General features: G+C 49.1%; 6 protein-coding genes across 6 annotated transcripts; 3 read left to right on the forward strand and 3 right to left on the reverse strand.

The window, feature by feature from the left end:
• Positions 1 to 1,078: 1,078 nt before the first annotated feature.
• Positions 1,079 to 3,236, forward strand: CGCS363_v012613 (putative MFS-type transporter; the record flags this gene model as incomplete). Its single annotated transcript, XM_036644462.1, has 6 exons — positions 1,079 to 1,417; positions 1,476 to 1,554; positions 1,607 to 2,070; positions 2,150 to 2,574; positions 2,632 to 3,044; positions 3,109 to 3,236. The coding sequence occupies 6 exons, from the start codon at positions 1,079 to 1,081 to the stop codon at positions 3,234 to 3,236; spliced, it is 1,848 nt and encodes a 615-aa protein (XP_036490638.1).
• Positions 3,237 to 3,780: 544 nt separating this feature from the next.
• On the reverse strand, positions 3,781 to 4,578 carry CGCS363_v012614 (uncharacterized protein; the record flags this gene model as incomplete). Its single annotated transcript, XM_036644463.1, has 1 exon — positions 3,781 to 4,578. One exon carries the CDS (start codon positions 4,576 to 4,578, stop codon positions 3,781 to 3,783), a length of 798 nt encoding a protein of 265 aa, XP_036490564.1.
• Positions 4,579 to 9,032: 4,454 nt separating this feature from the next.
• On the forward strand, positions 9,033 to 10,078 carry CGCS363_v012615 (uncharacterized protein; the record flags this gene model as incomplete). The annotated part of the gene is made up of 2 exons (XM_036644464.1): positions 9,033 to 9,095; positions 9,194 to 10,078. The coding sequence occupies 2 exons, from the start codon at positions 9,033 to 9,035 to the stop codon at positions 10,076 to 10,078; spliced, it is 948 nt and encodes a 315-aa protein (XP_036490390.1).
• A 5,728-nt stretch (positions 10,079 to 15,806) lies between these two features.
• On the forward strand, positions 15,807 to 16,102 carry CGCS363_v012616 (uncharacterized protein; the record flags this gene model as incomplete). The annotated part of the gene is made up of 2 exons (XM_036644465.1): positions 15,807 to 16,025; positions 16,085 to 16,102. 2 exons carry the CDS (start codon positions 15,807 to 15,809, stop codon positions 16,100 to 16,102), a joined length of 237 nt encoding a protein of 78 aa, XP_036490707.1.
• A 2,509-nt stretch (positions 16,103 to 18,611) lies between these two features.
• Positions 18,612 to 20,050, reverse strand: CGCS363_v012617 (uncharacterized protein; the record flags this gene model as incomplete). Its single annotated transcript, XM_036644466.1, has 3 exons — positions 18,612 to 19,330; positions 19,377 to 19,800; positions 19,847 to 20,050. The coding sequence occupies 3 exons, from the start codon at positions 20,048 to 20,050 to the stop codon at positions 18,612 to 18,614; spliced, it is 1,347 nt and encodes a 448-aa protein (XP_036490565.1).
• A 4,641-nt stretch (positions 20,051 to 24,691) lies between these two features.
• Positions 24,692 to 25,272, reverse strand: CGCS363_v012618 (uncharacterized protein; the record flags this gene model as incomplete). Its single annotated transcript, XM_036644467.1, has 3 exons — positions 24,692 to 24,898; positions 24,963 to 25,128; positions 25,175 to 25,272. The coding sequence occupies 3 exons, from the start codon at positions 25,270 to 25,272 to the stop codon at positions 24,692 to 24,694; spliced, it is 471 nt and encodes a 156-aa protein (XP_036490569.1).
• Positions 25,273 to 25,710: the final 438 nt, after the last annotated feature.

The raw sequence follows: 25,710 nt of genomic DNA on the forward strand, positions 1-25,710 counted from the left end.
GAGCCGAAGATCCTACGGTCGAGGTGGCAGGTTCACCAACCCACGTCTGTTGCACGTCGTGATGCATAAATGTGGTCCCTCGCCCAACACACTGTTCAGCCTCAACTGGGCCTGTCAAAGCAAGCATCGAGCCCGCAACTGCTGCCATCCCCCTTATGCCATTGCACGGCACATACAATTTTTAGGAATACGGGACGGATCGCGCTGAAGTCTGCTGTTTCACCGCGCATCCCACCTGCCCACTGGCCACGCAAGTACTCGAACAGGATAGCTTGTGGTCCATCATCCTTGAAGCATGGGGAAGCTCATCCGGCCCCTCTTGGAGCCTCCTCATGACGTTCGATGTCGCTGGAAATTCCGCAAGTGCAAACAATCCAGCGCCCATTTGCCGGATGCTTCTGATGTGTGGGTTTCTTGGGCATAATTCCTGTGCAATGAAGCTCCCCGGATGCGTGTGTATTTTTTGACCTGTTGGCAGCCTTTGCTGTCATCCCATCTCACATGATACAGCGTATCCTGGTGAGACTGATGTTTTGCTAGGGTAAATTTCATGTCTTGGCGATCTTCAGATCATTAGTAATTGCATGTCTGTTGTTGATCTGCTAGATTATAATGAGGCATCCTATTCTCTCGGCCTAGATGAACATGGGAGAGCAAACTACGAGATCAAAAATAAAATAACAAAAAAAGTATGTATTTCAACTTGCATGATGATCCGCCCTGGGTCTCGATGTCCATGTCCAGATCATCTGATTCCCCCTTTCCAGCTTGACGCATTCCCATTCATTCGTGTCTATATAGACATGAGAGATTGTCCAATATCACGCTTTTCAAGACTGCAGACTGACCGCAAAGTAATCTAGTTCCATCCCGGCCGGTCCGGACATTTTTGAGCATTCTTCTGTTGTTGTTTCTTTCAATTTCTTTGTTTCTTTGCCATTTTAGACGCTTGGGAGAACCCCAAGAACCAGGGAGCCGTTTGCTCGATCCGCTCTCCCTCCGATCTTTACGACGACAGTTTTGCGGTGCTTTCCTTCAGTCTCTATTACTTTCACCTTTCTCTTAATCTTTATCGATTATGGAGGGCGACGGCGATGATGGGCGTCTTGGCCCGGCCAACTTCAACAACGCCAATGCCGGCAAGCGCGAATCAAGAATCGACAAGTACGCCAAGCGAAGCTCGCAGATGTTCATCCCGTACAGTGTTGTCGACTTCCGCCATTCACAGGCGCCGGCCCCGAGGTCTCCTGCGTACCCATCGCGAACTTTGCAAGACGACGAGCGGGGGCTGACGAGGATCGACTCCATCGATACAATTACCGCCGAGAAGCAGGAGGCTGCTGCTGCCGTCCATGAGGAAGAGGTGCTGGGAAGTACCGAGATCTACGATAAAGACGGCAATATTCGATTTGTCCCCGTGAGTAACAAGGAAAAAGTTCAGCGACTTGAACAACGGAGACTTACTTCAGTGGCAGACTCCAACTCCTGACCCCAAGGATCCCCTCAATCTCCCCGAATGGCGCAAGTGGCTTGCTGTTGCTTCACTCTGCTTCTGTAAGCCTCTCAAAAAGAAAATACCGAGCTTCCGTTGCCTAACAATACAAAGTCGGCTCCGTCTCGCTCGCCGCTGAAATCGCCGTTGCTGGACTGCTGCCCGTCTTCATCCTGGAATACTCTGGCGTGGACCCTGCTTCGACGCTCAAGCACGCCGACCTCAAAGGCAACCCGGACCCTCTTGGCGTTGTGCCACCAGGTGTGACTCCCGTATCTCTAGCTTCGGTATCGCTTCTGGCCACCATTCCCATGCTGAGCAACGGCATCGCCACGTACCTGTTGGTTCCTCTCACTGCGGCCATCGGAAGACGTCCGGTTCTCGTTCTGACCTCAGTTTTCTCATGGGCTGGAGGCTTCTGGGCTGGATACAGCAAGTCTCTCACCAGTCATATTGCCGCAAGAGTCTTCCATGGTCTCGGCTCTGGTGCCGTTGAAGCCTTGCTTCCGCTCATTGTCCAGGACATGATGTTCTTGCATAAGAGAAACAAGGCTGTTGCGTCGATCATTGCCAGTCAGGTACGTCAACGGAACGCTATGCCTCTGTAGACATGATGGTGTCGTTATGTGATGCAGTACTAACGTGTTTCTCATCCAGGGACCCATGATCGTCCTCTTCGGTATCCTCGGCCCCTACATTGCTGTCAACTGGGACTGGCGCTGGATCTACTGGATCACTTCCGCTGTCGGTGTACTCACCTGGATTATGCTCATTCTTTTTGTTCCCGAGACACTCAGGCAGAGATCCAAGGCGGAACTGGCCGGACATCAGCTCTGGCCCGTGGCGCCCGGAGAAAGCCGCACTCAGTTGGACTATGCTACCTACGGCGAACGCACCAGATGGGATGATATCGGTTTTTTCCAAACTGGGACGCACTGGAAGGATGCCGGAAAGCAAATCGTTGACACCATCAAGACCACGATGTTCCCTGCTGTCATGTGGTGCACCCTGCTGCAGGTTGCTTTTGGAATGGTAATGGGTGCGACTGGGCAGGCAACGTCTTTTGCCCTTCTCGCTGCTGGGTGAGTGACAACCTATTCTTTCTCGAATGTCGAAATGCTTACCAAGTTGTTCTCAAGCATCCCTTTCGAACTTACCGGTCTCTCCCAAATTCCTCAGATCCTTTCAACCGTGGTCGTCTTTATCGTCGGTGGTCCTGTCGCGGACGCCGTCTCACTCTGGATCTCGAAGAAAAAGGGTGGCCGTGAGGCTGAGCATCAACTTCCCAACCTCATCCTTCCCATCGTCATGGCCATTACTGGGGCCCTTGTCTTCGGTTATGCCGACCAGAACCACCTCCACTATGCCGTTTTGCTGCTTGGTACCTTCCTGCTCATGACCTCGACCTTGATCTCTGCTCCTATTGTGCAGAACTACGTCATCGAGAGTTATCCTCAGTGGGCCGGTCCAGTTCTTGTCAACGTCTCGACGCTGCGTGTCTTCATTTCTTTCCCTCTCAATACCCAAGTCACGACTTGGCTTCAACAGCTCGGTAGGTCTTCCCATTCCCACTTTCATCAAACGCGTGTCAGCTAATCATGTCTTCTGCTGAACAGGGCCCATGATGTTCACGGTCTACTTGTCCATTGTGCTCCTTGCCGTGTCCACCGGTATCCCGTTGCTCTTCTTCTTTGGGAAGAAGCTCCGCATTAGGACGTCTGAAAAGGTCACCAAGCGTCAGTAGAGGCATTCATATGAGTTGCCCTCGGAAACGGACTTTTTTGTTAGCGTGCACCACCTGTTAGGGTCATGTGGTCTCCTTGATGCCCCTCGAGCCCGCATAGAATCACCACCGTAAATCGTTTCCAATTTACGAAAGCTAGCAAAACCACCACATCCCCTTTTGCTTTTGAAGTACAAGATCGCGCAGAGTTGGCTGCTTTTCCGGTCTAAGATTAATCATCAATGCCCCGAGATTCATGTTTAGTCTAATGTATACTAGTCGTTTTGCGCATAGACATGATAAGGGCAGTTAGACTGTCTGGGAGATTTCTGCAAGGAAGAACATGGAATTTGAGATCACCGATGCGAGCAACACGGATAAAGGAACATGAACTGCGCGACTAATTATTGCTAAGACTTGAACGAGAACCCCTTAACCCCACCTGCAACTTCTGCACCTTACTTTCGCTCTACATAGACTGCCATCATCTTCTGAATGAATCGAGTAGCCCAAGTGTCTCCTACCAGGCCAGTACAAGACTTTCGCAAACACCTTTTCAAGCCATTTAGATCGAAACGAGAGAAGTAACAGCTCCCAGCATGTTGATAATCTGTCCTTGGAAAGCGGTGACGCAAGCCTGGATGGAACCACCAGGAGGGATGATGACGCTGCCGGATCCAACCTCGGAGTCGCCTGAACGAGAAACGCCGATGCGCTTGCCATTAAGCTGGTAGAAGATGTTCGAAGGAGCGATGCGGTTGATGCCACCGGCGTCCATGACGTCGACCTCGAAAGTTCCCTTGAGGTTGCGGTTGCCGTTGTTGTTCCATCCAGCACTGCAGGTGGTGAGCTTGCCAGGGTTGGAGTTGGTGTTGGCGACCCAGGTGTGGATTTGCGACTTGTCGACGCAGGTGACGTCCCAAGCACCTGCACCGCGCTCGTTGTAGCCGTGGAACTCGACACACCACTGGTTCCTGCCGCAGGCTCCTGGTTGGCGGTAAATGGCGTCAGCGTGCGAGTTCTCGGCAATGCAAGTGACCTTGAAGGTGTTGACGTCCGTTCCGGTGCGGTCGCAGGTGGCCTCTTCGTACAGCCACTTTGCGCCGCTGCGGGGAAGGGGTCGGCGGCTTCTGCAGACGAGAGCAGAGTAAGAGCTGCGCTTTTCGAGGTCTCTCACCACGACATCGGCAGGGTTCGGGTTTTGGGAGTCGAGCGAGATAGTGCCCAGCTGAGAGAGGTCAATGGCCTCAGTGGTGGTAACCCATTCGACGGCCTTGCGCTCAAGAGGAGCGGCGACGGCTCCGAGAACTGCGGGCAGAACAGCAGCGACGAGAGCCGCAGAGTGGATGATTTGGTTGTACATTGTGGAATGAAGGATAGACAGGTTGTCAATGGAACGAATAAGAGGCAGTTGTGAGCCTGTGTATGATGAACGAATGACTAGACTGAAGACCGGTGTGTTCTGAATGATAAGTATGAGATCTGAAGACGAAGTTAGCGACTCTTTATACAAAAGCCGCCAACTTAGAGATAGCCACTGCGTGCATGATCCAACCCGAAAGCGACTTCATTCCCCATGATGCAAAGCTTCCAGAAGGCGTATTTCGCCTAGCTCAGGACATGGACTCAGAAGCAGACCGAGACTTCCGACCTGCTGCCGAGGATCCGGAGTTGAGAATAGTGTCATTTTGTGACTTTAAGAGAGTTTCCATGGCTCTTCGCCCATGTGTCCACCTTTGAAGCTAATGGGACCTTTGACGAGCGTCCTCCCATTGGTGGCCCGTCCACTCTAGTGAGGCGAACACAACAAGCGCAGTCCAAATGCTGTGTTCAAAATAGTGATAACTGTTTTTTTGGAGTATCACGACTCCTGTCATTTTTCGGACACTTATTCAATCCTTTCTCTACGTCATGTATGGCTGATTGTTGTCTAGTCGTTTGGGTCGTTTTACGCCGTGATGGTAACTTGCTTTGTGACATTTATGAGGTCTCAAGGTCAATCGAGCAAGCTAGAAGATTGCGGAGCCCTCATCATACTGCGAGCAGAATTTATCCCTCACATGTGAACCTTGATTGAGTAAATGTCATATGCGAGCCCTTTTTCAACCTAGGGTGACAGCTTGACTCGTATAGTACGATATTGCCAACAGAAAAACTGAAATCCTCGCCGAAGATATGAGAAGCCAAAACGAAAAGTGAGGCTATCGAAATCTTAATGAGAGCAGCATCAGTAAATTTCATCGAGTAGTTGTCTCAATCAATGCTGGCTGGCTCGGGACGGGAAAATGTTCGGCTGTTGTCATTCGCTCATCTGCCAGGAATCAGCTACCTTGCAACGTTTTGTTCAAGCTTTAACCAAGCTTTGAGCCAAGCTTCCAGGGTCCAGACCTCTCTGGCCTGAGTTCTGGCCTCTGTGATCCCTGTTCCAACGGGGAGTGATGTGCAAACTCATTCGACTCATGTACATCACCCGTGTTGGTTATTCTCCTATCTGCCAAAATAATATGTACCTGCTAGCTGCCATTGTGAATGCTGAGAGCAACAGTAGTCCTAAGATCATCCTGAAGTTCCAAAGAGTCCGGTACGATTGCACTAACAAGTTCTTTCACCAGCCTTAAGAAATTCGAACTAATTGGTGTCACCTTACTTCTTCGGCAGCTTCGGACGTGAGCAAGCTTGCATTGACTCAGCATTCATGTCTTGACCAGCTGTTTTTATAAATCGCTTCAAACTTTCCCCCTCTAGTCTGATGACAAGTTTAGGTATCTCAAAGTTCAAAGTATGTTTTGATCATGCTTGGGCAGAAAAGCCCAAGCGAGGATGGGTCTATTTACAGACAGCCCAGCGGCAGCTGTGAGTTGATGATCTCAGAGGCGCATCAAATGAGCGAGAAATCTCCCTGCAATCCTCTATCACATAAGGCTACTATGATTCCGAAAAGGGCAAGAGGGTAGTGGAGGCGACGGCATTCTTTGCGCCGTATGCTAGGTATATTAGAACACATACCTACCCGTAGTTGATTCCCTACTCTACCTCTCTTTTCTTCGTTCCTCGCGAATATCTCTTGGCTCACGCACTTGTTTCTATTGAAGCAGATGTATGTCTGTCTGTGTTTTCATTCTCATCGTCGCTATTCTCTAACTGCCTGCTATCGCCCTTTCTGTCTTTGATTACTTGGATAATAGCAAAGCCTCGGTCCTGAGAGACAATGACATAATTATTCCCAAGAAGTCTTCATATCCAGGCAGGCATTTCTAGCTATCTGGGCGGAAAACTGCTATCTTAGGTCCAATATTTTGTTTAATATTAATAACCTTTTATGTCTATTCTCAGTGTCATCCCTGTGGTCCCTTTCCCTATTATTATCGCCATCGTCGTCTTTATTGCCCCTATCATTGTTTATGCCTACCAAGCGCCCGGATAGCAAGACCCTTCCTAAGATGTCTTCTCGAGAGACATACTTCGGGTAAACTTGCCACACAGGAGGCATACATTTCAAAAGCCCTCATCACCCTACTATTGTCAGGCGTCAGAAACCTCTCCTAAATGCTGCACCGAGCGTTGAGGGCGCAATTATTGGCGGCGTCTGGTTTCCATTTGCCAGCGCCACGACGTGATTGCCACGGTAAGGCTCAGAGGCAAATTGGGGCATTTGAAGCGTTGTCAAAGCACTCTTCACTTCCAAGGTGTCCAAAAATAACTGAGAAAGCAACCATTTGACCCGGGTATCCGACATTTTCGTATATGCATTCATGTCGAAGGTTCCATGAAGCATTTGGCATCATTTGGAATGAGTAGCCTTGCTTTGAAGCTCTCGTGTTGAGGATAGAGCATCTGCGGCTCACTCGTGGCGTGAAGCCGTTGCGAGAGTCAGAGAAAGCTCATGCCACTTTCCATATTCAGAAAATCAGTTGTCCTTGATGGGGCGGCAGGGCACTCAAAGCTTGCACGTGGCTCTCATGGTTCGACCAAAGTGTTTCTCGATCATCAACCTGCGACGCTCCCGCCATCCCTTTCCTCAATCGTTTACACTTTCCTGTCATGCTATATTTCAGGCGTCTGGCATTTCAGACGCCACAGGAGACACAATTCAGCCTCAGCTCGCGTGCGCTCTGTTCCCTCAGAAACGCCATATGTCGCTGCTAGTGATGCTACCTCCTCAGCAGTCACTTCTGAATAATCCGTTACTAATTATGACCACGTCTGAATATGACACCAAGTTGCCGAGCTCTCAGCAAGTCCAGCCGAAGGTATAGTTGGAACCTCAGATGATTTGCCGGCATGGCGTTCGTGTGGCTTGCTGAGCAAGCCCTCTGATGCTGTGGTCCAGAACTCAGCCACCAAAATAGCTCTTCGTGGCGCAACCTTACTTGGGATAACCTATTAAAGTAAACGCCATCTGGAGGTCACCTTATGGCCCTCAACAGCGAAGGTACTGCGAGGACGGAAATGCTTATTCTGTAATTCAGAATGCAGTCTCCAAGACAGCGACCCAAAGTATCTTGACTCCCTTCACATTTTCTATCATAGCCCACATTAAGCCGACTGCCCCGTAGGTGTCATGCATCATGAACAACGAGGCCCGAAGAAGCTGAAGAATTCACCCGGTCGTTACAGTAAACTGCCTATAACTCTTGGCATTCGGTTTTCGCCTCAACTTGGACACGACCAAAGCACAGCGTGCAGTCGATTGTCAGTAGTGAAACAGCGTGAGAACAAACTTGGCAACGGTGCCGCGCCGTCTTGGCACTAGCCACCCCGCGAGCCGCTTAACGGGAGCTAACACCTAAAATTTGCCGCCCCCGCGCGCCACACTCCGGGCTCCCCTGAGCTAAACTTCCCAATCGGTTGTTTTCTCCCATTTCCCCTCGGCTCGAGTGGCTTTCAGCTGAGGCTCAGCGTCGTCTGAGGCCTCTGTAGCCGAGGGGGTCTGGAACAGCAGGTTTAGCCTACAGTTTCGCGAGGCGCCTCCGGTGTAAGTGGTCGTTTAATGATCCTCACGGTGCTTGGACGGTGAGGCAGCCGGCTGAATGGACCCATCATGAGTGGCAGGTGTCTCGCCAGCCAGGTGCCTTCCTCGAGTCCCTCTAAGTATGTCGAAATTGTTGGAGATAGGTTATACCGACACAAAAGGAAAAGGACAGGGCCAAAGAGAGGGAGATTACGGCCTCCGGAAGACCAAAGAGCAAAAGATATACTACTCGAAGTGCGACCCCAGGAAAGAATAAACGGAAGAGAGACGCGAGTCAAAACCCCAAAAGAGAAGCGTTCTGCCCGTCCATGTCTTCGCTCGTCTGTTGTTGACACCCTTTCGCACGTGGGCTGTGAATAGCGTAGCGACGAGCACGCTAGATCCCACCGGAAGGGCACGCCTCATACCGTGAATGTTTAGACTTGGCAACATCTGTCTGTGCCAGAGTGTGGGGTCTGGACAGCTGAGGGCTATGCAGGCAGGGGTTCTGGACCGCGCGCGAACTCCTCACTTAGCTTCCAGCTTATTCTAGACAAGCGCCATAAGCTTGGCCTCACGATGCCTAGACCAGGGTCTCCAATTCCCACATTCGCTTGCTATGGCTGAAGAGAGAGTCTAGATCTGATTGAAAATAGTTTCGGCAATGGGAATCAAGGTTCCCTGAAGAACGCAACTCAAGATCGACTCTGTATATAAGTGCCAAGAATCTCCCGGTCTCCTCAGTGTCTTCTCTCTCATCATCACACTCACTCATCAGATCACAATCTAATACCACTTTCCTTCACTTCGATATCATCCCATTCATTCAACTTTCATTTCATATCCACCACCACCAACTCGCCAAGATGCACGCTCCTACTATCGCCCAGGTCGCCACTCTTGGCATGGCTTTCTTCGCCGCAACTTCCGTGGCCATGCCAATCGCTGGATCTTCCGATGCTGGTCTCATCGAGGCAAGTCCATGATGCGTCTCTTCACACTTCACAATCTAACACTCTGTCTGCAGCGATCCACCGACATCTCCGGCACCGGTATGGCTCTGGAGCAACGTGCCCCCAAGACGTGCAAGCGCAAGAACGGCGTCTGCGTGGAGCCCACCCCCGGAACCACCACCGGCACCAACCCCGACGTTATTCCCGTTGTAGCGAGAAGCCCGAAGGGAGGCGACGCGGCGGTGGACGATGCCAACAACAACAAGGCCAACGGAAAGAACCCCAAGAGAAGCCCGAAAGGCGGTGATGCCGCAGCTGATGACGCCGGCAACAACAAGGCCAATGGCAAGAACCCGAAGAGGAGCCCTAAGGGCGGCGATGCTGCAGTGGACGATGCCGGCAATAACAAAGCCAATGGAAAGACTCCCAAGAGAACCCCGAAGGGCGGCAATGCTGCTGTGGACGATGCCGGCAACAACAAGGCAAACGGCAAGGCTCCCAGGACCGTAGGAGCCGACGACAACAGCGCTTCCAAGTCAACCACCCAGGACGACAAGAACAACAACAAGGGCGCCTCGGGCCGCAAGGGCGGTAAGTCTGGCACCAAGACCAACGGCAAGACCACCACCTCCACTTCTGGCTCCGACGACAAGAGCACCACCAAGGTCGACGACAACAACAAGAACAACGGCAAGGACAACAGCTCCTCCTCCTCCTCTACCAGCGGCTCCGACGACAGCAGCAAGACCACCGTCATCGTGGACGACAAGAGCAGCACTAAGGTCGACGACAACGACAAGAACAAGTCTGGCAACAAGCGCAGCCCTAAGGGTGGCGACGCCGCTGCGGATGATGCCACGAACAACAAGAAGGGTCACGCCCGTCGCCAGGAGGATGGGGACGAGGAGGACTTTGATGTCGACTTTGAGGAGGATGTTGACTTTGACGATGAGGAGTAAAACCGCTCACGAGTCATCGATCCGGGCTGCTGACTTGGCCTCATTGGTGGAATTGCTTTTTTAATTTGTCTCAAACTTTGCCTCTTCGGCTGTGCTGTATCCTTAGATTACGTCGTGTATTTTCGTACTAAAATGTCATTTTCGTTCAAAATTTCAACTCAGATTATCAAAGTTCATTGTGATTTCTCATCATCTGCAGAGAAAAACAAAATTTGTGTCGAATTTGCCCCGTAGCCCGCTCATCTCGGATTTGCATTCACGCCGAACCGGACAAGATAGCATAATCACTGCCTCTATTCCCAACTCCATGACGAACGGGGTGGGTCATGCGTTCTCCGTCGGTCTGGATTTGATCGTCTTTGAGTTCTAGTCATGTCTCATTACGGACTTCTCCAGGGCCTGTCGAGCGGGTAGGTCGCAACCGCTCTTCAAAGGGTAGATCCCTGGCCAAGGGGGGCTCAAACTCTATGTCCGACTTTACGAAATACCGCGGCCACTTTTTGGAACTTCTAGACCCATTGTAACGACTGTTGCAGTGGGATGATATTGGGTGTCTGGAGTTTCTCGAGATTGAGGGCGGCTTGCAGCGTGGTATACCGAGATGAAGTCCGGATACAAGAAGGGCCCCGTTCGGCGGCGCACCCCTCTGGTTAGCCGGCGCACCCCCTCTGTAGCGTATAAGGCGTATACCTCTAATAACTAGCAAAACTAACAAAACGCTAACTTAAGCGGTTAAAATAGAGGCCTCTAATTAGCTTAGATTAGCTAGAAGATTAGCTAAAGTTTTACTAAGTTATTAAATAGTTTAAAAACTCCTTAGATTTAAATAATTTAAAGCTTAGTAGTTAGTTTTTTAAATTTTAATTAAAAAGTTATTATATTATATAATCTCTAGTAACTATAAATAAGTATAATATTTAAATTAATAGCTTAGCTAGTTTTAATATTTAATTTCCTATAATTTAGCTACTTCTTCTACTTTTTATATTTAATTAGTCTCTACTTTATTAATAAAATAATCTAATATATTTTTAAATTTAAAGTTAATATTAATATTATACTTAAATAGTAATAAATTATATATATCCTATATAGTATATAATTATATAGATTTACTTTTAACTTATAAAATAAGCTTAGTTAGTATAAATAAGTATTAAAATAAGCTTAGTAGTATATTAATAGTTAAATTAATTATTTTAATATTATTAATATACTTAAAGGTAATAATAGCTCTATAAAATTAGTAATAATATTTAATATTAGCTTTATATATATTATTACGTTTAATAACTTTAAAGCTTTTTTAAGTAGTTATAGCTTTACTAAAAATAAGTAGTATAATTAATAGTAGTATTAATAATACCTTAATAGTTTTATTAGTAATCTTAAACTTAAAGTAAGAAGTATTATATTTAGAAGTTATATTACTAGCTTTTTTAATAATATAAAGGTAGCTTTTAGCCTTAACTTATAGAGGATTAAAGAGAAGTAAGCTAGTAGTACTAATTATAAATTAAAATAGCTTTTAAATCTAAAATTAATAAAAGTAAATCTTTTTAAGTAGTAGTAGCTAACTTTACTACTTATAAAGCTAGAAAATATAGTAATAAAGTAAGCTATATATCTTATTAACTAAGTAAGGTTTATAAGTATACTTTAACGTTTATATTAAGCTACTCTTACTTAGTTTTATTAGTTTAGCTAGCTTATTAGTGAAGTTATTAAGTATTTTATTATAGATATAGCGTTTAATTTTACTAAAGATTTTATTAAGCTAATTTAGCGCTTTACTTTTATATATTTTAATATACTATATTAAGTTATTATTCTATTAATCTTAAAAAACTACTAATTTCTAAAAAATACTCTTAAAATTACTAATATAGTAATAAACTTAGTACTTAATAGAGGTATAAAAAGACTTAATAATTAACATTATAATATAGCTAAAATAAGTAATCTAATTAGTTTAAAAAGCTATTAGCTTCTTATATTAAAATATAATCTATATAAAGAGGGTATAGTTAACTATAAAGTTAAAATAGTTAGTACTCTTAAAAATAGCTTTTTATTAGTTATATATATTTTACATATTAATATAGAAGAAATTATTTTAATCTTTAAAAAACTAAATAAACTATAAGTAGTAAGTAATACTACTATTAACGTTTTTTATAATATAAAAGAAGTAATATTTAGTTTTAATAAGAATATTTATATTAATATATTAGTAGTAAAGAAAATAAGGTATATTATAGAAAGTAAAGCTAGTATTAAAAACTTTAATAAAAGTAAGTTCTTAATTAGTATAAATAATTTATAGGTAATTAATATTATAGTCTTTAAGTAGTTTAATAAAAGTATTAACTACTTATTTATAATTATATTCTTTCTTACTAAATAAGAAGTAAGAAGTAACTTAGAAAGCTTATTTATTACTAATAGCACTATATATATTAAAAAGTAGTATATTAAAGCAATTAGTCTTATATATTAAATCTATTAGTAGGATATTAAAGTAGCTTTTAAAGTAAATAACTACTATTTATAGTACTATAAAAAAAGCTATAATATAGCTCTTAGAATCCTACTTAAAGTAATATTAATATTTCTCTAAGTTATCTAATTAGTTAAATAGCTACTTAATTAGTATATAGTTAATAAGCTTTTTATAATAGTAGTAAATAAAGATATTAATAATATTATAGTAGCTAATAATATTATATTAAGTACTTTCTATATATAAAGCTATAAAGAGGTAGATAAGTTAAATACTATAGTTTTAGAAGCATATAATTTTTAGCACTATTTTAATAAAGAGAGGTTAATATATCTTATAATAAGAGTTAATATTAAAAAATTTATAGTTATAATAGTTATAATATTTAGGCTACTTTAGTATATTAAATATACTATAAATAAAGTAATTACTATAAATAAGGTTAAGTTAAATAATAACTTACTATAAGTAAGAAGTTATATAAAAGAAACTTTTATAATACTTTAAAGTATAAACTTAAGTTTTATATTACCTTATTTAGGTATTATTATAGTATAATAAATAGGTATACTAATAAAAAGTCTTCTTTTAAAAGCTATATATAACTTATATAATATACACTTAGAAGCTATTAGTAAAGTAAGTAGTAAGTAGGGTTTTATAAGTAGCTTTTTTAGAGAGAAATCTCTTATTTAAAATAAGATAAGTATACTTAATAAAGCTATAGTTATTATATTTAATAATATAAATATAAGTAAAACTAAAGTTAATAGTAGTAATATTATTACCCTTACTAATAATAGAGGAGTTATTAAAAAAGATAAAGTTAGTAGTAGTAAAATTAGTAGAAGCTACTAATATAGTACTAAATATAGTAATAGCTTCCTCTTTTTTAAATTTAATCTCTTTTTATAATAATATTATAATAGCCTTAAAAAATAGTTAGTAATAGTAGTACTAATAAAGTATAGACGAAAATACTAAAAATTTAGTAATAAGTAGGGTAGAGGGCTAGTATTAGAGTCTAGGTAAAATCAGCTATAGAGGGGGTACGCCGGCTAACTAGAGGGGTGCGCCGCTGAATAGGGCCCTACAAGAAAGAGCAAGTTCTGAGTGAAACGCAGTCTAGATGTATTAAAGAGATTACCTGGGAGTTCTTAATTGCTGGTATTCCGTTAAACTTGTTTAAGGAGAGGCACAATCTTCTAACTTTTCAACGTGTTTGGGTTACTGACCATTGACAGGGATGAACACACTTGAACTTGAGTAAGGGTGTGTTGCAAAGCCCCAGTCTTGCAGGCATCAGCTCTTTGCTTGCCACCGGATTAAATCCGAGTTGCTGACAACAGGGCACAGATCAACTTGAGCAGAGACTCCTGTCGATCCCAAGAGTCAACTGCAATAACGTGACGTTGCGAATCAGCCAGATGCAGATTGATGGTCTTTGATTATTCGTCCAGACAAACAACCCCAAACTACACCCTCCAGATCAACAAGCGGAATCATTCTCAGAACTCAAAACAGCGAGAGTGAACCTCATCACACCTTCAGCCAAATCGCCAAGCCCCTGGCTGTCGTTGAGATACTGCTGTCCACATCATCATATCCGCAGCCCGCCTTCGAGTATTCCCGCGCGGACCCGGAGAAGAGCGACGCGTGGGACCCCCTTTTCCGCGTTCAGGGGCCCAGCGCACGGAATGGACCGTCCCCCGTACGGAAATATCCTACGAGACATTTCTCTTCTGCGCCTGTCAGAATGGGTATCATTGCTGCGAATCCTCGAATAGAGTTTGGGTCCCCTTCGACCCACTAATATGCGCGCCGTACGATACGACTTGGTCTGTGACGTGCTGATAGGGGGAAGTCTGTATCACAGCTATGAGAATGCAACAACTATCACGATCAGTAAACATCGCCATTACAGCCATCAAAATATTCTTCAACGAGCCATTCGCATGCATCGCATCTCGCCATACTCAAAGAGAGTTCGCAGCCATGCAGTCAGCCCCTGTTCAACTCCTTCCGCATCAGGCAGTCGCTTAGCTGCAGCAGCACATCTAACTGGTCCATCCGTCTCCATCACCCAACCGGCCAGTTCAATACCGCCGACGGGAACTCGGCAAGACTACGAGAACACAGCTGCGTGTATGTGTTCTAAGCCGACTTTAACGAAGATTCCGCGGTCGTAGCATTCACCAGTCGGTTAGGCGGCAAACAACGCCCTAAACTCTAAATGTAAAATTCCTCTACTGTTACGTGGGAGCAAACGTGGTCTTGGGATGTACTGCGAAACGCGCGCGTGCGCCACCCAGTGCGCCCTCACCAAGAGAGAAATCCTCCGACAAAACGTGGAATGTGCGCTTGTCGCGTGTAGTTTCATCTTTTCCAGAAGAGAAAAGAGGAAAACGTCTGGAACAAGCTGACGCAAACTGGCACCGCAGCGCGCACGATCCAATCGCTGTGAGAAAACTCTAAAATTCAAAGAATGAGAGGCACCTGCGCGCTGGTTCAGACAACGTGTGCAGTGTGTATCCCATCATCGGACGAAGTTGCTCTAGATCGTGTAACATAGGCAGGCGGCGATCAACTCAACTCAGCCCCCAAAAATAAACATCAGGGTCGCCCCCAGGCCCGCAGCGCCAAGTCTTGACTCGTGGGGTTGCCCAATCCCAACCCTCACCCACCCATCTTTTGAAACTTGGTACGGCGTCTTCATGCTTGGTTCGAGCGCCGCCGTCCAGAACATACCAAAGACAGGCGACGTGTTACCTGATTGGGCCGCTCTTACCACCTCAGCCGGACACTTTTCTGTAAAGACGTAGAGAAGAGAAGGGAGCCCACATAATACGCAACTAAAGTTCGCGACTCGCGTAACTCGGCAGGCCTCGCATCATGCTGCGACATGGGCACCTACCGCTCACGGGGGGCAAGGCGAGACGAAAGGATGGGAAGGCTACCCAGCAGTTTGGATCGGTCCTCTCCGTCGCTGCGAGGGAGTTCCACCCCGTCTGAAGCCCCATGATCCGTCTCATGAGATCAAACGACACGAGTCGATCAATTTGCTGTATATAAACCACGGCGATGCCTCCTCTCCGTCTACCTCTCGTTTCCACATCAGCAGCAGCAACAGACAGTCTTCACTCACTCAACAATCACAAATAATACCACTCTCTTTATTTTTCTCTGGTAGAAAAAAAAAACCCAAGCACTCCCTCAATAATCAAAATGCGCGCCGCAACCGTCTTCGCCGCCCTCTTCGCCACCCTGGCCGTCGCCATCCCCGCCCCGGGCCCCAAGAACGAGCTCTCCGCCGTCGACGAGGCCTCTCTTCTCGTCGCGCGCCAGGGCGCGCCCGCCGGAACCTGCAACAAGCCTGACAAGGATGGTTCCGCCTGCGCTGCGCTCAAGTGCCAGAGCAACTCCAAGTCTGGCCGCGGTAACAAGGTACGTTCTCGCAGCGCCTGCTCGGCCTTGAATATGGTTACTAACGTGTTGTTCCGCAGGTCTGCTGCTGCAACTAAGCTTAGTCTTACCACATGGGATATGGGATGGTTCCCCGTCTACGGCGGTTTGAGCCAGCTTGGCGAGCGCACGATGACGCCCCTGTATGGATGAAACTCCCAGGGCCTCGCGGACGAATCTCAACAACATTTCTTTTCATTTTTGGAGGCGATAGAACGGGTTTTGTGAAGTTCGATAGATGCTCAAATTAGACAAAGAATAGAGTTTTGTCGGGACTCGTCCCAGTTTTGAGCAACGTTAAACCTCCCGCTAAACTCCCGATGTGCGCCTGCTGATGGTGGTGGTGCAAGTAAGTTTCGGTACACGTTGGGGGAGAGTTTTTCTAGTCTATCTCGTCCGATCGGAAACGATCCGGTTGGCAGAAATTCTGAAAGTTCTCATCGCTTCGCAGCTCCGAAGCTCATCGTCTTCAGCTACTACGGAACCCGGATGCGAGGAGGTCGGTAAGGGATCATAAGTCAGAACAGTCGGATCTAATGCTATTCGCACAGGTCGTCGCCGCATGTTCGCGGAACCGCCAGCCGAAGAAATATCCAAGGTACCTAGGGCCATGCATCTCCAAAACCTATCCATCATCAAATTCCAACTCGATCACAAGACAGACAGTTTCTGCAAGCGCATAGCTCGAACGCATCTTGTGCAGCACATGCCGAACCACAAACACCGGAATCGGGCGACGCCCTCGCCCACTGAACCGGAATCTAGTGAGCTCTCATCAACCTTGCCATCCGGAAGGCTGCTTCGCGAGCATGAATGAGAAACCAGGTGATATTGACAAATAGGTAACAACATATGCCCTCAAACAAAAACGGACGCCATCAGCCATCATATGCCCTTCCGCAGAGCCAAATCATCCCCGTCGCCAAGGTATCATCGCATCAAGCAAAAAAAGAAAAGCACAGCTCGAAACCCCAGGAAACACAACCAAACATTCCCTGTAGCATCAAAGTCCAATCCATCAACACGCACCAAAAACACCCAAAAGCCCAATCCTACAAAATCCCGTCAACCCACATCCCGCAGCCCCAATCTCTTCCCCGAGGTCACCGTCACCATCACCATGCCCATCTCTCCTCTGGCTTCACCCAACCAAACGAAGGGCTCACAGCCCAACCCCGAAGACTCTCACAGGCCTCGGCCCACTCCTCGGAACGGACCCCGACGTCCCCTGCCCAATCGAGTCAATCCCCCCCGTCCCGCCGGCAAACCAGCCCCCACAAGCCTCCGTCATGGCCGACAGTCGCCGTGTCGTCCCGTACGCTTCAATCCCGTCTCCTTTCCTAATCTTCCTCGCCCAAAGCTTCCGATTCTCAAAAAGGGATGGTCTCTTTCCGATCGGATCGACAACACGATAAATATCCCCCCTTCATCCCTCCATCTCGAACTCCCCGGATCCAAAAGCGTGCAGTCGCGTCGTCGTTCAACCTCAGACGTCTTCTGTCCTTCTGTTTCCGTGTGGTGTGCAGCGTTCGTTCCCGGGACGCATACTCCAATCTCAAAGCCAAGAAATGGCGAAAAGCCCCCTTTAAATACCATCCCTCGGCACATCCGGCCCCAAGAAGGTGGACCCACCCTCCGGTCCCGCCCCGACCAAACACTACGAATCTTCACACTAAAAAAAAAACTCACCGGCGGCCCGGCAGGCAGGCTGAAAATCAACCCCCCCACATCAACGAAACCCCGTGACGCCAAGGTTTAATGAACGCCAAGACCCGCAACTTCCCATCTCTTCAACCACAGCCACGGCAAACGGCAAACGGCACCGGCCAAGAGGCGGGCTGTGTTCAAAGATTGAAGATCCAAATGAAATACCGGTACAAAAGGTCAAGAATAGAAAAATGTAGTCGTGCATGGGAGTAAATCCAGGCGAGCAATCACAGATCCGCCGCCGCGCATCCCGCGCACGCGGCCCGGGCAGCAGTCCCCACTTTCCCTCCCGCCACGCACCAACTAAGTCCGTCCGGGAAAGAGATAACAGCCCCACATCACCGCCGATCCGGCCTTCCGATTCCGGAAAACGTGGCCTGCTCATGGCCAAGTGAAGCCAACATTCCCCAACTCAGACATTGACTGTCACCCTCCTTTCCCCACCTTCTTTGGCACATGCATTCCTTCTGTCCGTCATGTCTTGTTTTTCTGTTAACTTCAGTCTAGACCATCGTCATTTGGCTCGTGGTGTACTCAGGGACCTGTGAGACACAGGCGTGGGTGAGATCCTGGGCTTGGGGCGTTGTTTCAGCAGAAAGGAATGTTCATTCAGAGGGAAACAAAAATCACCATGGGAATGCGCAAGATTATGTTTGTAATGAGTGACTTGATGATTACTCATCATGTTGAACTAAATGTTACAAATAAAACACCCTACTAGCCATATTCCCCATCCATAGACGCCGTGCAAGCAAATTGGTATTCTAATTCAAACTTCCATTCCACGCAGTCTTCTCTGTAAAAGCGTAAACAACACTCGCTAGATGGAGGGTCCCAGCCATCCATTGAGATCGATCTCGCTTAGAAGTAGCCGTGGTGGGGGATGGCGACAAAGATGCCGGTGAGGACACCAGCGAGCAACAGGGCGCAGAGCATGGCCTGGATGAAGATGGTGTCCTGAATGGTACGGAGAGCAGGTTCCTCGATCCAGACCTCGCGATCGAAGATCTTGCGGATGATGTTGCGCTTCTCGTACTTGACGATCCACGGTTCCGACTCGAAACTATTGGAGGATCCGAATGAGTCAAGAGAGGCTCTACGCTTCTCATCATCGGTCTCCTCGTCCACGAAGAGCTCCCAAGGCCGGACGTGGCGGTGGTGCATGCCGTGCAAGACGACACACATACCCTTGTATGCAGCCACGAGGGTGGAAATGCCCAGGACCCAGCCTATAGCAGCCAGAGCGCGCCAGCCTCGGCGAGCGCGGCTGAGAGTGATCAAGATGGCGACGACAAAGGCAACGGCAATCAGACCGACACCAAGGGCCCGAGCAAAGGTGACGCGGGCGGGGTTGCCGTTGCAAATCGACCAGCGGATGAAGTTGGGGTGGTTCTGCTTGCGGAGCGAGTCCTCGACGACCTTGAGCGCGATGCGGCAAGCCGAGGGATGGGTAGTCGTGGCGAGGGCGTGAAGGGTGGCATCACGGTCCTTGGCTGAAAGGTTCAACTGTCGCGGAGCACCATCCATAATGTAAGTGGCAATAACGCGGTCAATCTCCTCGCGGAAAGGCTGAATCGTGACTGGGGCGGTTAGCAGATGATATGATGGCGAGGTGTGGTCACTTACATGGCTGCTTGGCGCCAATGGCGGCGAAAGCCTCGCTTGCCTGCGAGCGGTAGGAGTCGGCGTTTGAAACACCGTTGGAGCCCGTATAAACCGACTCTTGATCTTGAGGGGGGGTGTGCGGCGGGGTGCCAAACGGGTTGGGGTCCTCGACGACCGCGGCAGCAACACCGGTCTTCTCAAAGTCGGTACCTTTGAAGATCTCCTGACCGGGCCTCTTGCGCATACGCGATGACTTGTCCTTGAACAGGCGCTGGAGGACCTCGTTCTCCTGAGCTGTGGTCCATTCGGGTGCGAGGGCGAGATCCGAAGTCTTTGCCTCCTGGAAACGCTTTGTGTAATCTCTGTGCCAGAGGAAGAATTGGAGGTTTTCGGCGGCGAGCTCAATGTAGACGAGATAATTCATAAAGTCGCGAACAGTGCAGGGCTGACGAGTCAGTTACGATCACTGGGATGCTGAAGATGGTACCTACAGGGCATGTGCCGCCGTTGATGATCTTGTCAAAGGCCAAAGATTCGGGGATTCCGGCAGGAGTACTAGACTTGCCAGACTTCAAAGAGGAGGTGGTGCTGCTGCCCTTCTCGTCGCCACTGTCAGACACGTCAGAGGAGCTTCCATGGACGGAAGTGCCCGTGACGTAGACAGGGCGGCGGTAGCTGAGGGGAAGAAGGCCCATGATGAACTAGGGATTCGTCGGGGATGGCGTTGAGGTAGATGATTCGCGTTGGCGAGAGTATCGTAGGGTCTAGGTGTCGCGACGAGAGTTGGTTGAGGGAAGATGGATGGTTGTGAGTATCGGTATAAGGTGAAAGCAAGATTGAGTGAGTGTTGACGGTGACGTTTAGCAGGACCGCACTGGAACGAGAGAGCTATGTTAGGTAGTTGTTGATGAAGCGAACTGTAAGCTACTGCAAGATCAGAACTGGTGTTCGCCTCGTGGTTGGTGAGACTGGAGTAGCGATGGAATAACCGGGTGTCTGGGAAGGAATGAACGGCGGGAGGGCAGGTGTGATATATGCGCAGCCCTGAGCCTGCATTCCGCGTATCCCCAGATATTGGGCCGGAGCTGATGTGACGGGCGAGACGGCCAGACCCCATACAGCCATCACGGCTAGACCAGGTTGTCAAGCTTTGGCCGGCTTCCGTTGACGGAGAGGGCTGAAGCTGGACCAATCCACAAAGTGAAGTTTGGCCTGCGCCGGGGTCGCGGTGGAACCGGATGGAGGAGGCGGCCACACGTTTGGTGTCTTTGGCGGACGAGAGTGGGCGAGGACAACATGGGAGGTGGGGCGTGGTTTCTTCTCGGCCTTGAGAAAGAGTGATGCTGATATCAAGAGGAACTTGGCAGGCATGGAGATGGACGCAGATGTACTAGCGTGGACGGACTGGAGTGGACGCAATGTATTAGAGTGAGAGACATGGCTGCGAGTGGGTGTGTTGACCGTCGGCCGAGGAGAGAAGGAAGAATAGCGCTAGCCGCTTGCATCGAGTGTTTGTTGAAGCAGAGAATTCAAGGTTCATGGCCGACACGGTGGCCGTTGCATCTTTCTCGTCTTGCAAAGGCAAGCGTCTGTGAGGTTGAAGTCGAAGGTGAAGGTGCTACGTTAGGGAGCGACGGTCGTTGACGACTCGGGAGACGCAGCCATCCGCAAGTGCGATCGATGAAAAGCAAGTGCGCGCAACGAGCGACGCCTCGTCAACGCCGCTGCGTCCTGTTCAGGCGCATCTCCAACGAAGAAGTGACGAAAGACCCAATGCGGCAGAATCCCAGCTGATCATCCGCAGCAGTTGGTGATTGGTAGAGCCGGACTGGCACTAGCATCGCGGGCTTCCCCGAACGAGTTAGGAGGGCTTCGACAGCTGAGACAGTCGAGCTGGGCTTGCTTTTCTTGGTGACCACTCCGTACCCTCGAATCTGGCTGCCATGCTTGGGATAGATGGATGGAAATGAGAAACATGCAGTCAATCCCGGCAGTCTCCATGGCACTGCAGAAGATCGGCTTCGGGCTGGAGAAACCCACAGCCTGATGTTTTTTTGGTGGTTTTTGTTTGCTTGGTGGATGTCGACTCGGCAAAGGCCGTGGTTGACACGAATATCTTCATGTTCAACGAGCTGAGGGACCCCAAGGCAATCGAGGCCATGTCCGGAAGCTGGGCCGTCCGTTTTCCTCATGACTCCAGCGGGCTGGACCCGAACGGGAGGGAGCTACCGGTAGCTCTCAGCACTATGACGAGCTGGGCGCCGCCTCCCATCCCAAGGCTGCATCACCAAAGGCGTCGTCTGTTGCGGGCGAAAGAGCGCCACCCAGAGAGTCAGGGTCTGAGACGTATCATCAGGTACGGTACAGGCGCGTCTTTGTTGCCGAGGTCAGGTAGCAAGGCATGATGCTGAATTCATCAGTCTCAGCGGGTCGGTCAGATCATCCATTACGAAAATCTTCTGGAAAAGAAAAGAAAGACGGCGCGCTGGTAACCAACCGAAATCGATATCTCGCGACAAAAGAAAGGTGAAGGTCATGCATTTGGCAGTCCGCATTTCGTCCAATCTAACTTTGGACCAGGGAGAGCCACTGGAGAGGGTCGCTCAACGAGCACAACCGCCTCGTCCACCACTAGTCCCAGGCGAGGCGGGCAGGACAAGCTGGGAACAGGCAGTGGAGAGGGAGGAGACAACTGGTCAAGTTGGGACTGTGTGGTTGTGGTGTCGAGTGAGGCGTTTGGAGGCTTGCTTGTTTTCACTTTGCGTAAAGGGAGAAACACAAGCAGTTACCTCACTCACTCAGGCTTCATTCAGCAAGTCAGTCAGTCACCTCAGAGGGGCAAGAGGAAGCCAGCCGCCAAAAAGCAAGCAGCAGGAGCAAGGGGCAAGAAGTTCGGGCTGACATGGTCTGTGCTGCTTCTGCTGACCGAGGCAGGTGCACGGACCAGTGACTGCCTCCTGCCACCCATCCAAACAGGAAACAGGGGTGGGCGCTTGTCCGGTGAGAACCTTCCCTCAGCTGCTCTGCATCAAGATCCAGACATCTGCTTCCCGCAGAAGGTGCAGAGCTGGGGCCAAGAGCTGCCCCTGCCCCTGTCCTTGCCCCTGCTGGATCCAGCCTCGATCTGTGCCTGCCAGTCCGTCGTCAAACCAGGCACGACCGAGGAAAGCTCCCGTCCAAGTGTGAAGCCGTCTTCCAACTGCAACACCAGTGGCATCAACACCCAACCATTCATCATCGTCGTGGGAGCGCCTGTCAGCCCGACAAGGACTCTCCGACCATCGATCGTGTCGCATTCTCTAGTGTCGATATCGACCCCAAACCTTCGCCGTTGCTCTGCGCCAGTCCTTGACTTTGTCCTGCTCAGCCCTGTCATACAATTGTCCCCGAGAACAAACGACCTGCAGATCGCGTGCCCGCACCCACGTTTCTATCATGAGGTTTAACAGAAACAATGGTCCTTGATCGCAACGAGCCGAACTCCAGGGCCAGATCGACGCACCTGATTCACCAGCTGCCTCTCAGGGGGATAATCGACGCTTGGCATTGCTCATGTCCGTCGAAGTCGTTTCTCGTCGCCGTGTATGGCGGCCCTTTGATGCCCATACATGTCCGAATGCAACCTTGTTGGTTGTCGGTCTTGATACGAGAAAAATGGCAACGTCTGCACCAACCGCTGTCTCCTGCTCCCTGACCAAGGGCACCTCGATCATGTCTTCTCGCGAATCGCTCCATCAACCCCCTGCTGGAAGGAAACAGCCAATCAAGACCCTGACCGGCAAAATCTCCAGCTCGTTGCGTCCAAACACCAACTAAATGCGGTCTAGGCCGGGAGACTCCATCGTCAAAGAAAACTGGCACCAGCGCCTCGACCCTGGCTATCTTGCTAGCCTCGCCGACTACCTTCGCCGACCTCCGCCTTTGTCTTGCGGTGCGACAACCGATTCGATTGCGCTCCCGATCACGCCCTGTCCGTGCAACTCGATTGACTAGTCATCCGAATGGACCGGACTTCAATGGTTCTTCCTTATTGACCAGTATTTTTGGGGAGAAACGATGACCCAGTCGTGCTTCAACGTCGCGCCAGGAGACCCAATGGAGCGTATCCAACGACACCCACATTCTGAGTATGCAGTTGGCCCTCAAAGTTACGGGATGGGAGGGTGGACTACAGAGGCGACAAAAGACGCAAGGATACGCAGTACAGAAGGTGCTGTAGTCACCGGCCTGGACGGTTCAAGAGACAATGGTGTCGTTCACATTCTTCCAGTCAATGATCAAGTTTGGTACCGATATGCTGCTCGGAGAGCTGATGGCATCCCGGTGCAAATCATTGCTTCTGCGCCGAAGCGACCCTCTACATCGGGGCAGGCGGCGACAGCTTGCACAGTATCCCTGTGCCGGGCTACACGTCACTTTCCCGATTGCGACGCTGTTCCCGGTCCGAGGAGGGGGATCTCCCGGACAGATGCCAGCTACGACTGGCATTGGCTCGCCTATCGGGGCAGCTGGGTGTCCATATTGTCCGCATTGCGCCGACCGCGTCTTCTCGGTGAGTGAGCCTTTGACCTCACCGTTTTCACTGCCAAGCCAGCTTGCGGCCATCCTCGAGCCAAAAAGAGTCGAGTTAGACGAACGTTTCGGTTGGTGCGGCGACGAATAAGCAGTATCTGGAGCTAGCATTGGGCTTGGTTCATTCCACAGTCTGGACCGTTGGCTCTGCTCTCCCGCAGGGGCCGCTCTTCTTGCTGAGCTCGCGCCTCTGCCCCAGTCCGTGTCTTTGGGTCGTGGCGCCAAGCTTCTGTCACGATCTCAACTCCTCACATCAGCAGGGTTCATATCCGGCATGTTCCTGCGCTAACGTCCACCATAGCTGGCGCCGTCCTCTCCATCTGTATGGACACAGGTTCTCGCCGACGGCCTGGGTTACGTCTGCAGCCTGTGGCTGTCCAGGCAAGCACGTTTCCTCCTCGTGAATCACTTGTGAGCGGTTTACAATGGAAGCCCGGAAAGAATGCGAATGTCTCTGAAGACTTAAAGATGTGTCTCGCATCTGGACATTGAACGTGGGTGGCTTTGGATCGTCAAAGCGGCAGGCATGTTTTGCAGCAAACGAAACATGTTTAAACAACAACATAAATTTTCATGGGCGCTCATGGATTACTCCTAATGAAGTTTGTGGTACGAAAATGCTCTCCCGATTCGATAGTTTCGGGACGACAAGTCTCTGATACCTTTCATCCGCCGCCGTAACACCTTAGTCGACGGGAAAGATGAGACATTGTTCAATACAGCACCTTAGCTCAGGGGCGCCCATCAGTAGACATCTTCGGGCATCACCAGTGCTTTTCGGAGATGTCAACGCTATTCACATCCACGTCGTCCTTGAACCACCTCTGCGCATCTTCAATCTTCACGTCGTTCCCGCTCATTTGCCTTTTGCGCATGAGGCCGTTTTCTGCAAAGGTCCAATCCTCCAGGCCGTAGGTCCGCCACCACTGGCCCGATTCGTCATGCCACTCATACCAGAACTGAACAGCAATCTGGACGTCGTCAGCCATGCCTTTTTAAAAATTGGAAATCGGAATCTTTCGGCACGTCACTCACTTTATTGTCGGTGAAGGCAAATAACTCTTTTCGGAGGCGGTAGCCATTTTCCTTTTCCCACTTCTTGGTCAGCCACTGCTCGACCTCGTCTCGGCCCTGCAGGAAGGTGTCCCTATTCCTCCAGATGGTGTCTGGCGTGTACGCCATCTTGACTTTGGACGGGTTTCTGCGCTTGTCAGACTTCTGCGTTCACCGAGATGAAGAGCACGGACTTGGTATTCCAACCATCCTGGGCCGCCTTGACCTTGATCCTCGCCGTTTCCTCAGTGAAGGGCGGGAAGGGAGGTCGTGATTCGTCTTGCGTGGCCATAATCACAGCTTTTTGTTTTGATTCCTTATTAACAACGTCTTTTTGCACGATGCTTTGGCGGGCTGGACTGCGTCGAACGCAAGTGATATACGAATATGACGCAAAAGTGAGTTCGGGAGATGCACGCAACAAACGGACGAAGCGACCAATCACGGCACGATCCGACAGGGATATCGGTGTCTGTCAGCTGTCACCGACGCCCTTGGGGGATTTGGGCAGATGCCGCGGGGTCTGGTCTCGGTGAACGAAGGACGGCGGCGAGTTCTAAAAATTGCAGCTGCAGAGTCATAAGGCTGAAGGCATTCAAAACTTTTCTCATTTCTTTTGCATCATCTGACATCGTGGCAGCCAGGCGTTAGTCAGGGTCCGACGCCGGCCGCGCCCAGACAGAGGCGACATCAGGCGCACGGCGCATCACCGTGAATCAGGTACCAGCCA

This window comes from Colletotrichum siamense, assembly GCF_013390195.1.
Source record: "Colletotrichum siamense strain Cg363 chromosome Unknown KSG_Cg363_contig08, whole genome shotgun sequence".
NCBI classification, from domain to species: Eukaryota; Fungi; Ascomycota; class Sordariomycetes; order Glomerellales; family Glomerellaceae; genus Colletotrichum; species Colletotrichum siamense.